A 13,834-nucleotide genomic window follows, 5' to 3' on the forward strand; every position below is an offset into this window, starting at 1 on the left:
AGCACCAGTGATAGAAGGTAAAATATGTGTTGTTTTGTGTGACTACAGCACCAGTGATAGAAGGTAAATATGTGTTGTTTTGTGTGACTACAGCACCAGTGATAGAAGGTAAAATATGTGTTGTTTTGTGTGACTACAGCACCAGTGATAGAAGGTAAAATATGTGTTGTTTTGTGTGACTACAGCACCAGTGATAGAAGGTAAATATGTGTTGTTTTGTGTGACTACAGCACCAGTGATAGAAGGTAAAATATGTGTTGTTTTGTGTGACTACAGCACCAGTGATAGAAGGTAAATATGTGTTGTTTTGTGTGACTACAGCACCAGTGATAGAAGGTAAAATAGAGACATGTTCTTATTGAGGCACTGGCTTCGGTTGGGTCATTATAATTCAAAACAATATATTCTAAAATAAATCACACACACGCCTCGCACGGTCACCTTTGGTGAGTTTAGGCCATTAGATCTCCTCTGCAAAAACGTCTAAATTAATCACAGATTTCTTGAGTTTCTTCATTTAATTCTGACAATTTTGAGGGAGTGTATATTATTGCGGGTGTAGTGAAATGTTTGTGTTCCTAGCTCCAACAGTGCAGTAGTGTCTAACAATTCACAACAATACACAAATCTAAAAGTAAAGAATGGAATAAGAAATATATAAATATTAGGATGAGTGGCATTGACTAAAATACAGTAGAATAGAATACAGTATATACATATGAGATGAGTAAAGCATTACTTTTAAGGGAGTATGCGAGCACACTTGTTTAGCTTGCCGCCTTTAGGGGGGAGGGTGTAAGGAAAGGGTGTAAGGAACGTGGGGGGGGGGGGTTCTCTGGTAAAAACTAGGAAAAATAGAGATGAAAGGAATAGTTGAGGAGGGGCTGATTGGAGGGGTGTAGTCCCAATGTAAGGAGAGAGATGGGGGACAATAGAAGGATCTACTGTATGGAGACACACAGACTAGACAAAGCTAAGTTAATACACACCCATATGATCATTGTGACTGTGTACGTGTCTTGGGGAGAGAGAGTTAGGGTATGGTTGTCTGGGGCGTACGGGCAAGAGGGGGACAAGATGGGTGTGTTTAATCAGTGGAACAATGGCAGTCTGCTCACAAACAGGATCTCTCTGTTTCCTGAGTCTCTCTCTCTCTCTTACTCACACACAGAAAGAGAGACACACAGACATGTACGCATGCACTCACAAACAATCCATATATTTATATGTATATATACTTGTTCCATTCCTTTACTTAGATTTGTGTGTATTATGTAGTTGTTGTGGGATTGTTAGATTACATGTTAGATATTGCTGCACTGTCAGAACTAGAAGCACAGCACAGCATTTCGCAACACTCATAATAACATCTGCTAACCATGTGTATGTGACCAATAACATTTGATTTGATTTGATTAAGCCTTCACTTCACTGGTAATATCAAATTATTCTCAGCAGAAACAGATTTAACAAGAACAGCAGGGGGCGGAAGAGTGAAACATGGAGCAGACTCAGCATAAACAGACACACACACACACACACACACACACACACACACACACACATACATTGACACAGTCAGCATGTGCACTCTCTACAATCAGTAAAAACACACCTGTCCCAGCTGTTGTTTTGAAGAGAGAAAAAGGGTGAAAGAAGGAGGGAGGAATGTGCTTCTCTCTCATTTTTTCCTGTCACCCCCTCCTCTCTGTCTCTCTCTCCTCCTCCTCCTCTCTGTCTCGCTCTCCTCACCGCCTCCTCTCTGTCCCTCTCTCCTCACCCCCTCCTCTGTCTCTCTGTCTCGCTTTCCTCACCCCCCTCCTTGCTGTCCCTCTTTCCTCACCCCCTCCTCTGTCTCTCTGTCTCGCTCTCCTCACCCCCCTCCTTGCTGTCCCTCTCTCCTCACCCCCTCCTCTGTCTCTCTGTCTCGCTCTCCTCACCCCCCTCCTTGCTGTCCCTCTTTCCTCACCCCCTCCTCTGTCTCTCTGTCTCGCTCTCCTCACCCCCCTCCTTGCTGTCCCTCTCTCCTCACCCCCTCCTCTGTCTCTCTGTCTCGCTCTCCTCACCCCCCTCCTTGCTGTCCCTCTCTCCTCACCCCCTCCTCTCTGTCTCTCTCCTCAGTTTCCTTTTTTATGTTTTTACTTCTCAGATGTTAGTTCTGTCTCCCTCTTCCTTGTTGTTACCCCTGACCTTCCCGTATCTTGATCATCCCTGTGTGTGTGCGCGTGTCTGTCTGTGTGTGCATACAGTGGGGGAAAAAAGTATTTGATCCCCTGCTGATTTTGTATGTTTGCCCACTGACAAAGAAAGGATCAGTCTATAATTTTAATGGTAGGTTTATTTGAACAGTGAGAGACAGAATAACAACAACAAATAATGCATGTCAAAAATGTTATAAATTGATTTGCATTTTATTGAGGGAAATAACATTTTTGACATGCGTTTTTCTGGATTTTTTTGTTGTTATTCTGTCTCTCACTGTTCAAACAAACCTACCATTAAAATTATAGACTGATCCTTTCTTTGTCAGTGGGCAAACGTACAAAATCAGCAGGGGATCAAATACTTTTTTTCCCCCACTGTATGTGTGTGTGCATGCATGCCTGCCTGTCTGCATGCCGGCTTGTGTTCCTGCAGGTAAAAGAGACAGATAGCAGAGGGGTGCTGTGATTGACTTATCCACACACACACACACACACACACACACACACACACACACACACACACACACACACACACACACACACACACACACGCAGAGAGAGATAAGAGCAGATGTAACAGTGTAGGTTCCATCCCTCTCTTCGCCCCAACCTGGGCTCGAACCAGGGACCCTTGCACACATCAACAACTGTCACCCCACGAAGCATCATTACCCGTCGCGCCACAAAAGCCGCGTCCCTTGCAATGCAAGGGGAAACCCTACTTCAAGTCTCAGAGCCAGTGACGTCACTGATTGAAACGCTATTAGCGCGCACCACCGCTAACTAACTAGCCATTTCACACCGGTTACACAGAGGTGGAAAAAGTATAAATCATTTTTAATATAAGGAATAAAAATCGTGTCGTCTGGTTTGCTTATAGTTTTTTTCTCATTTAGGGATAGCTAGGGGCAAAGTTCAGTACTCAGACATAATTTACAAATGAATCATTTGTGTTTAGTGAGTCTGCCAGTTCAGAGGCAGAAGGGATGACCAGGGATGTTCTCTTGATAAGTGCGTGAAATAGACAATTTTCCTGTTGTCACGTCGTGACCCTAGTAAGATGTCATTTTCTACAGTAGAGTAGGGCAGGGCGTGACAGGGGGTGTTAAGGGTTGTTCTATGTTTTCTATTTCTATGTTTAAGTTCTAGTTTGTCTATTTCAATGTTGTGATTGTTTGGGGTTGATCTCTAATTGGAGGCAGCTGATCCTCATTGCCTCTGATTAGAGATCATATTTAAGTAGGGGTTTTCCTCATTGTTGTTTGTGGGTTATTATCTTTTGAGTAGTGTGTTGTCCTCGCTGCGTCACGGTTTGTTGTTTTTGTGTTTTCAAGTATTTAAGTGTATTACATTCAGTTTCACGTTTAATAAATATGTGTAATACTGAACACGCTGCATTTTGGTCCCCTCCTTCAAACAACCGTAACACCTGTCCTGGGTGAACAGTAAACGTTTTGTATTCATAACCCATTTGTTTGTAAGAAAATATAAATGGGATCAAATTTGGTTTGTATTCAAACTTTGGGCAGACTAGACTTTTTCAATTCAAAATGATTAACTGGAATGAGTCAATAAACACAATAGCTGTCGTAGACTGTGAGTACATGTTTAATTAGGACTACAGTTGCATAAGGCAGGACTACACAACGCAAACATGCATAAAGCAAGCTACACCCATTGTGTGTTATTGTCCAATCATGCTGCTTTCTCTGCGTCTGTGTGTAGGAAACCCCCCTAGTCCTTCTTTAAAATAGAATTCATATGAACAAGTACAAGGTTGCTGCAGTTTGACAGGGTTTTCATCCTCTACAATGCCAGGAGTTTTTCAAGGAGTTTTTTAAAGCCATGTGACTATTAGAAAAACTCTGGTCCCATCATAGCCCATATTAAACAGATTAATCATGTCATACTGTATAAGGTCTGGAGTTTCACCTGGTTAGGTCACCAGATCAGGAAAAATTACGGGCCCCAGAATGCATTTTTCACCACACCACTCTGGGACCTGAGGTGCCACCTCTGGATAGGAGATTGACCACTCAAATCAAATCAAATTGTTTCGGTCACATACACGTATTTAGCAGATGTTATTGTGTGTGTAGCGAAATTCTTGTGTTCCTAGCTCCAACAGTGCAGTAGTACCTGCAACAGTGCAGTAGTCACACAGACTGAGAGACATAGTTAAAACTGCAATATGTAACTTTATGGGTGACCTGACCAAATTCACATACGTTATAGGTCTGTCATTCTCACTGAAAGCAAGTCTAAAAAGCTGTAGATCTGTTCTATCTGCTCTATTTCTATGCTTCCCATTCTTAAGTGTCGTTTTTGCATCTTTTACTTTCAGTTTTGTACAGCAGCTTCAAACAGTTGAAAATACAATATGTTTGGTTATTTATCTATATTTCACAGCGGTTTAGATGGTACAATGATTCCCTACACTCCGAGTGCTTGTTTTGTCACAAACTGAAATGAGGTGAACTATCAGTATTTTAGCAACCAGGAAAAGGTGGAGCGATTTCTGCATATTGTACCTTTAGTTAAATCATGCTGTTGTCGTTGATCACATTCAACCAATTATGATCCACGTGGTCTCTCTTCAACAGTACTGATGATTGTGTCTGTGGACATTTGGCAAATTTTGATTGATAGCTCACTCTGGGTGGGAATCTGACTGATACCTAGTTTTTGATAGAGAGATTTTTGTGAGATTTCAGATTCTGTTCATGTATTTATAGGCTAATGTCTTCTCTTAATTAGACAGCTAATAGTCTTGTCTTGTCCATCACTACCAACAGACAACAGAGGGAGGACAAGGCTGGCTGTGCTCCCCTCCGTTGCTCCTGTAACAGTGGAGGTCAGATGTCACAGAGTCTAAAGAGGCAGACATGTTGTTTTTCTGCTGTCAGTGTCCAACTGTCTTGTCTCCACACACACACACACACACACACACACACACACACACACACACACACACACACACACACACACACACACACACACACACACACACACACACACACACACACACACACACACACACACACACACACACACACACTGACCTTCACTTTTCTGACATTCCTGTCCCTCCTCTTGTCCATGTAAGTGCATGTGCAGTTGCTGCAGAAGGGATTTATGGTCAACAATGTGCAGACAGCAGCAGCCAGTGTGTTTCTATTCCCAGTTTAACCAGTGTTCTGTCACTGGAATGCCGCTCTCTTTCTGTTGACTTTCATTGGCATTCTTCACTCAGGTCACACAGGTTACACAGCTGAAGGCCTCTCTGTCTGTCTGTCTGTCTGTCTGTCTATCTGTCTGTCTGTCTCTCTAAGTCTCTCTTTCTCTCTCTGTCTCTCTCTGTCTCTCTCTAAGTCTGTCTGTCTGTCTGTCTGTCTGTCTGTCTGTCTGTCTGTCTGTCTGTCTGTCTGTCTGTCTGTCTGTCTGTCTGTCTGTCTGTCTGTCTGTCTGTCTGTCTGTCTGTCTGTCTGTCTGTCTGTCTGTCTGTCTCTCTCTCTCTCTCTCTCTCTCTCTCTCTCTCTCTATGTCTCTATGTCTGTCTCTCTCGCTCTCTCTCTCTATGTCTGTCTCTCTCTCTTTCTTACTAATATTGTACCTACACAGTATGCCTTCAGGGTTTTACGTCCCAGGTCTGACTGTCCTGTTTCACCTCTACTCCTCTCCTGTCCTCTCCTCTCCTCTAATGGTATACAGGAATTCTGTTTGACAGACAGACACCTCCGTCTCTAGTGGCCGAAATGTAGTTACTCAACTGATAGAGACCAGGCAACAGTGGAAACCTTGTAAACCACGGTGACTTGAATTAAACCACCACTTTATTGACAGAAAAATGATTCATATTTTATTACCCATCACCCTGAAAGATAATGGATGTGTGATGATTATGATGATCATTAAACTGCAACATTTTGTTCAACAATAGATAGTAGATAGATTTCCTCCTAGAGCCAGTTGTACTATAGACTCCAGTAGCCTCTTCCCTCTCCGAGGCCTGGTCTGGTAAAGGAGTTATATACAGAATCCCACTGAATTCTCTTATCTGCTCAGACAAACAGGTGGTGGATTTAACAGCCAGGTCACCCGTGATACAAGTCAGTATTCAACGTCCATCCATGTCTGAGGACATCGGGAGATGACGTGGAAACTGGACACCAGGGGCAACAGTGAGCTCTGTTACCTTCAAATAGCTTTCAGTTTTGCTAGGACGTTGTGTAAGCATCTGCCTCTATTTGAAAAGGTTGCAAGTTATTTAAAACTTTTGTTGTTTTAAGCCTATACCAAATCTTAACCCTTACCTTAACCATTCAGAGTTAATACCTAAACCATTCATTAATGCCTAACCTTAACCCTTACCTTAACCATTCAGAGTTAATACCTTAACCATTAATTAATGCCTAACCTTAACCCTTACCTTAACCATTCAGAGTTAATACCTTAACCATTCATTAATGCCTAACCTTAACCCTTACCTTAACCATTCAGAGTTAATACCTTAACCATTCATTAATGCCTAACCTTAACCCTTACCTTAACCATTCATTAATGCCTAACCTTAACCCTTACCTTAACCATTTATTAATGCCTAACCATAACCTTTACCTTAACCATTCATTAATGCCTAACCTTAACCCTTACCTTAACCATTCAGAGTTAATACCTTAACCATTAATTAATGCCTAACCATAACCTTTACCTTAACCATTCATTCATGCCTAACCTTAACCCTTACCTTAACCATTCATTAATGCCTAACCTTAACCCTTACCTTAACCATTCATTAATGCCTAACCATAACCTTTACCTTAACCATTCATTAATGCCTAACCTTAACCCTTACCTTAACCATTCAGAGTTAATACCTTAACCATTCATTAATGCCTAACTTTAAGAATTTGGAGTTAGTGTCTTAACTTGACCCTAACCTTAAAAACTCTGAATTAATACCTTAACATAACCCTAACCTTAAAAACTCTGAATTAATATCTTAACTTAACCCTAACCTTAAAAACTCTTCAGTTAATACCTTAACTTAACCTTCATTTCTAAACTTAACCTTAAACACATCGAAATTTGACATTTGGAACAACTTCAACATTTGACCTTTGAGAAACATGGTTGAACAACATATTCTGACCTGGCTGCTGTAAGAGCTGACAGACACAGAGGATTTAAAGCAGTTGTGTCACGCTTGTCGTCGGTTAAAGAGGACCAAAACGCAGCAGGTATGTGAATGCTCATCTCGACGTTTTAATGAATACAAAATGAACACCAAAATAACAAACAGAAATAACGATCGACTGACAGTCTGCAAGGCACAAGGCTAACACAGAACAATCACCCACCAATAACAAACACAAACACACCCTAATATATGGGACTCTCAATCAAAGGCAGATAGACAACACCTGCCTTCAACTGAGAGTCCCAACCCCAATTAACCTAACATAGAAACAGACATACTAGACTAAACATAGAATACCTGAAAACCAAACAGTGCCCAAAAACCCCGGAATACTTAAACCAAATGCCCCTTCAACAAAACACACCACCCCGAACCACATAAAACGAATACCCTCTGCCACGTCCTGACCAAACTACAATACCAATTAACCTTATACTGGCCAGGACGTGACAAGTTGTTACTGCACTGGGTTAAATGAGGGTCACACAGAGTGTTTCTAGGTAGTCTTAAACACATCTACTGTGAAACAAAAATACACACCTCACACACATGGTTATGGGCTTAAAGAAGACACCTGTACCATGTCAGATATAGAGTCGAGAGTTTACGTCTCAATATTACACTTTATATACATCACAGAAGACTGAAGTATAACTAAACCGTTTGACATAGAAACACCAGATTTTGTTAATTATTTACGAAATTCTGAAAAATATGAATAACATTCCACCCATGAGGCCACTAGGTCATTTAACTGCAGGAAAGGCTACATCTTTGTGGAGAACCAACAATGTTTTTCTAGTCAGAGTAAGACACACACACTACACACACACACACCCTGAGGAAGTGGTCCTGTCTGAAAAAGCTAGCTCACGTGTGTGTGTGTGTGTGTGTGTGTGTGTGTGTGTGTGTGTGTGTGTGTGTGTGTGTGTGTGTGTGTGTGTGTGTGTGTGTGTGTGTGTGTGTGTGTGTGTGTGTGTGTGTGTGTGTGTGTGTGTGTGTTAGACATACAGATGTGCTGACAACAGGAGACACAGCTGTTGAGGGAACTGTGGTGTTTTGCTTGGAACAGCATACTGATGCTGTCGCACAGGTGGCTGGTGGCACCTTAATTGGGGAGGACGGGCTCATAGTAACGGCTGGAACGGAGTCAGTGGTGTGGTATCAAATACATCAAACACGTGGTTTCCTTGTTATGAGCCGTCCTCCCCTCGCCAGCCTCCTAGTATTCTGCACTGTAGGCACTTCAAGTAAGCCACTACTCATCTGTAAGTAATCCTACATGGATACAAGAGGCATATCTCATACTTTGTTGTCATAGAATAAATTATTCACTTGAAGTAAAGTGGGTTGTGAGTTTAAATGATTACAAGCAGTAGACAGATTTATTCATCAGGAATGTGTGTATGTTTCAGGTTTTGTGATCTATTTTACATTTTCTATGTGTCAGATATTGTTAGGCCCATCAAAAGCCCAGGATTATTATATATTTCCAGTGTTGTCTAGTGGCCGTCTTTGGTGATGAATTTGACCAGATCTGCAAACTCCATCATATCGAGCTTGTGATCTCCATTTCCGTCATAAGCCACAATGAACTCCTCCAGCAGCTGATCATTCAGCACCTAGAGAGAGAGAGAGAGAGACACAGAAAGAGAGAGAGAGAGAGAGACAGAGAGAGAGAGAGAGAGAGAGAGAGAGAGAGAGAGAGACAGAGAGAGAGAGAGAGAGAGACACACACAGAGAGAGAGAGAGAGAGAGAGAGAGAGAGAGACACACACAGAGAGAGAGAGAGAGAGAGAGAGAGACTCAGTCTCAGTTTAGGATTCTGCCCTTTCAGCCCAGTACACACACACAAGCACAAGCACACACACACACACTTACACACCTGGACCTGGCTGAACTCATTGGAGAGGAGGCTGCGGAGCTGCTCGGTGGTGAGGGATTCTCCATCTGAGCTGTAGCTGAGGAACAGAGCTCTAGTCATGGGCCTGCTGGAGCCCTGCGGAGTGGCTGGAGGGAGAGGGAGATAGAAGAGGGAAGGGGGTGAGACACTTATTGCTCTTAGGAATGTCCATCCTCCCATCCAGCAAAGACAAATACATGAGGAGAGAAATTGTGTTGACTAAGGATACTATTTTGACCACTTACTTTTCTCAGTTTGGGCCATGGAGACAAGACAAGAAAGAGCCAGCACTGCCCCCAAGTGGTGGAGAAATGTCATTGTAGTAACCTGCAGAAGACAATAAAAGACATTCAAAATGGGCCTGAAGTTGGGCATGGAGTTGACTCTGAAACTTCATTGTCAGAAATGTGTGATGAACATGAAAGCCCAAGATAGACTGAGATCACACCACCCAATATTACTCACTCACCCAATAGACACACAGGTACCAACATACCTAAAATATTTGTAAAACATCACAGAAGATATATAGCTCTTTGACAGAGAGAAATACTTTCGCTTGTTTCGCTGTTCCTCTTTTTCCTCCTCGTCTGTTTTACAGATTAAAACCTGTTCGGTCACTTCAAAGCAAAGTGTTGCTTTCACCTGGCTGGTTTTCACCTGGCTAGTATACACCTGGCTGGTGTTCACCTGGCTGGTGTTCACCTGGCTGGTATTCACCTGGCTAGTATTCACCTGACTGGTGTTCACCTGGCTGGTGTTCACCTGGCTGGTATTCACCTGGCTAGTATTCACCTGACTGGTGTTCACCTGGCTGGTGTTCACCTGGCTAGTATTCACCTGGCTGGTATTCACCTGGCTGGTGTTCACCTGGCTGGTATTCACCTGGCTAGTATTCACCTGACTGGTGTTCACCTGGCTGGTGTTCACCTGGCTGGTATTCACCTGGCTAGTATTCACCTGACTGGTTTTCACCTGGCTGGTATTCACCTGGCTGGTGTTCACCTGGCTGGTATTCACCTGACTGGTATTCACCTGGCTGGTATTCACCTGACTGGTGTTCACCTGGCTGGTGTTCACCTGGCTGGTATTCACCTGAGGTATTCACCTGGCTGGTGTTCACCTGATTGGTGTTCACCTGGCTGGTATTCACCTGGCTGGTATTCACCTGGCTGGTATTCACCTGGCTAGTATACACCTGGCTGGTGTTCACCTGATTGGTGTTCACCTGGCTGGTATTCACCTGGCTGGTATTCACCTGGCTGGTGTTTACCTGGCTGGTATTCACCTGGCTGGTGTTCACCTGGCTGGTATTCACCTGGCTGGTGTTCACCTGGAACTGGCTGGTGTTCACCTGGCTGGTATTTACCTGGCTGCCGCTGTGCTGATAAATTCCTATCACAAACCACCTGTTTCTCTTCCTCCTTCTCCTCCATTTAAATTATAATTAAATTCAACTTTAATTATCTCATCTCAGGGGCCATCAAGAAAGGCAATTTACACTTTAACTATTCACTAACCATGCAAACTGAATGCCTAAATAAACCTTTCTCTGTGAATGAGATACTTTTTGTCATGTTTAATTTTTTTTAAATAATAATCACTCTGTCTGACTGAGGGATTATTATGGTGTTATTATGGTGTTATTATGGTGTTACTCAGTGATTATTATGGTGTTACTCAGTGATTATTATGGTGTTACTCAATGATTATTATGGTGTTACTCAGTGATTATTATGGTGTTACTCAGTGATTATTATGATGTTACTCAGTGATTATTATGATGTTACTCAGTGATTATTATGGTGTTACTCAGTGATTATTATGGTGTTACTCAGTGATTATTATGATGATACTCAGTGATTATTATGGTGTTACTCAGTGATTATTATGATGTTACTCAGTGACACCATTATATTGTTACATGCAACAGTCAGGTGTGTCTTGAGCTATTCTGGTGGCTCATTATGAGACTGTGGAACAATGATTGTCAGAACAATGGCTGCCTGGGCGGATACACTGCCAATCCAGTTCTGTCAGTTTGGCGCCTGGCAGCATATACACACGTTGACATGCACAAATAATACCACTCCTGTTTACCTGGCATTTAAACTGGGCAAAGGCAAGTGCTGAGAGACATTCCCCACATATATTGTCCCATTAGTCAATCAAAATATGACAACTTTATAATATAGCCCATGCCAGGGGCCCATCTGGAACATTCTTATATGACAGACATACTATTGGCATTGTTTGGTCACAGGGAAAGAACACATGAAAACAGAGACAGATGTGTGAGATAGAGGACAGGGAAAGAGAGAACACATGAGAACAGAGACAGATGTGTGAGAAAGAGAGGACAGGGAAAGAGAGAACACATGAAAACAGAAAGAGATGTGTGAGATAGAGAGGACAGGGAAAGAGATAACACATGAAAACAGAGAGAGATGTGTGAGAAAGAGAGGACAGGGAAAGAGAGAACACACATACCCAGGTTAATGTATTTTCTCAGAGAAGGAGGAGATCAGGTGTAGCTAGCAGCAGGTGTCTCTTACCTGTATGAGGCTGGTCAGGTGGCGGAGTGGCTGTTCAGGGTGTGAGGACCGGAGGTTACCAGAGGGAGTGTGTGTGTTCTATTTAACTACCTGGATACTTCCTGCTCCTTCTCTGTTGCTTTGACAACAGCCACAGAGGCAGGGCTTTGTTTTAAACCCTCACTCCCTTCTCCCTCCCCTTCAAGTTAACTCCACCTTGTGGATCTAGGTGAACAGACTATAGTGATAGTGGAGCTTCAATAATAATAACAGCTTCAGCAGCTAGTCCTTCAGTAACTATGGTGATGACTGTACCTAGACCTCCAATAGGCTTAGTGGAGCTTCAATAAAAATAACAGCTTCAGCACCTAGCCCTTCAGTAACTATGGTGATGACTGTACATAGACCTCCAATAGGCTTAGTGGAGCTTTAATAATAATAACAGCTTCAGCAGCTAGTCCTTCAGTAACTATGGTGATGACTGTACCTAGACCTCCAATAGGCTTAGTGGAGCTTCAATAATAATAACAGCTTCAGCAGCTAGCCCTTCAGTAACTATGGTGATGACTGTACCTAGACCTCCAATAGGCTTAGTGGAGCTTCAATAATAATAACAGCTTCAGCAGCTAGCCCTTCAGTAACTATGGTGATGACTGTACCTAGACCTCCAATAGGCTTAGTGGAGCTTCAATAATAATAACAGCTTCAGCAGCTAGCCCTTCAGTAACTATGGTGATGACTGTACCTAGACCTCCAATAGGCTTAGTGGAGCTTCAGTAATAATAACAGCTTCAGCAGCTAGCCCTTCAGTAACTATGGTGATGACTGTACCTAGACCTCCAATAGGCTTAGTGGAGCTTCAATAATAATAACAGCTTCAGCAGCTAGCCCTTCAGTAACTATGGTGATGACTGTACCTAGACCTCCAATAGGCTTAGTGGAGCTTCAATAATAATAACAGCTTCAGCAGCTAGTCCTTCAGTAACTATGGTGATGACTGTACCTAGACCTCCAATAGGCTTAGTGGAGCTTCAATAATAATAACAGCTTCAGCAGCTAGTCCTTCAGTAACTATGGTGATGACTGTACCTAGACCTCCAATAGGCTTAGTGGAGCTTCAATAATAATAACAGCTTCAGCAGCTAGCCCTTCAGTAACTATGGTGATGACTGTACCTAGACCTCCAATAGGCTTAGTGGAGCTTCAATAATAATAACAGCTTCAGGAGCTAGCCTTTCAGTAACTATGGTGATGACTGTACCTAGACCTCCAATAGGCTTAGTGGAGCTTCAATAATAATAACAGCTTCAGCAGCTAGCCCTTCAGTAACTATGGTGATGACTGTACCTAGACCTACCATAGGCTTAGTGGAGCTTCAATAATAATAACAGCTTCAGCAGCTAGCCCTTCAGTAACTATGGTGATGACTGTACCTAGACCTCCAATAGGCTTAGTGGAGCTTCAATAATAATAACAGCTTCAGCAGCTAGCCCTTCAGTAACTATGGTGATGACTGTACCTAGACCTCCAATAGGCTTAGTGGAGCTTCAATAATAATAACAGCTTCAGCAGCTAGCCCTTCAGTAACTATGGTGATGACTGTACCTAGACCTCCAATAGGCTTAGTGGAGCTTCAATAATAATAACAGCTTCAGCAGCTAGCCCTTCAGTAACTATGGTGATGACTGTACCTAGACCTCCAATAGGCTTAGTGGAGCTTCAATAATAATAACAGCTTCAGCAGCTAGCCCTTCAGTAACTATGGTGATGACTGTACCTAGACCTCCAATAGGCTTAGTGGAGCTTCAATAATAATAACAGCTTCAGCAGCTAGCCCTTCAGTAACTATGGTGATGACTGTACCTAGACCTCCAATAGGCTTAGTGGAGCTTCAATAATAATAACAGCTTCAGCAGCTAGCCCTTCAGTAACTATGGTGATGACTGTACCTAGACCTCCAATAGGCTTAGTGGAGCTTCAATAATAATAACAG

At 42.7% G+C, this 13,834-nt stretch overlaps 1 protein-coding gene across 1 annotated transcript; it reads right to left on the reverse strand.

Moving 5' to 3' along the window:
* Positions 1-7,445: 7,445 nt before the first annotated feature.
* On the reverse strand, positions 7,446-12,003 carry LOC145860083 (uncharacterized). The gene is made up of 4 exons (XM_082960455.1): positions 11,863-12,003; positions 9,553-9,634; positions 9,290-9,414; positions 7,446-9,026 (listed from the first exon to the last, which is right to left on the reverse strand). The coding sequence occupies exons 2-4, from the start codon at positions 9,623-9,625 to the stop codon at positions 8,907-8,909; spliced, it is 318 nt and encodes a 105-aa protein (XP_082816581.1). The 5' UTR covers positions 9,626-9,634; positions 11,863-12,003; the 3' UTR covers positions 7,446-8,906.
* Positions 12,004-13,834: the final 1,831 nt, after the last annotated feature.

The sequence above is a fragment of the Salmo salar genome, chromosome 02 (genome assembly GCF_965601325.2).
Source record: "Salmo salar chromosome 02, fSalSal1, whole genome shotgun sequence".
NCBI classification, from domain to species: Eukaryota; Metazoa; Chordata; class Actinopteri; order Salmoniformes; family Salmonidae; genus Salmo; species Salmo salar.

Coding starts and splice junctions, on each gene's coding strand:
- LOC145860083 (XM_082960455.1), bottom strand. CDS start 9,625: ATGACATTTCTCCACCACTTGGGGGCAGTGCTGGCTCTTTCTTGTCTT. Junction 9,415..9,552: donor CATGGCCCAAACTGAGAAAA/GTAAGTGGTCAA, acceptor CTCTCCCTCCAG/CCACTCCGCAGGGCTCCAGC. Junction 9,027..9,289: donor ATGAGTTCAGCCAGGTCCAG/GTGTGTAAGTGT, acceptor CTCTCTCTCTAG/GTGCTGAATGATCAGCTGCT.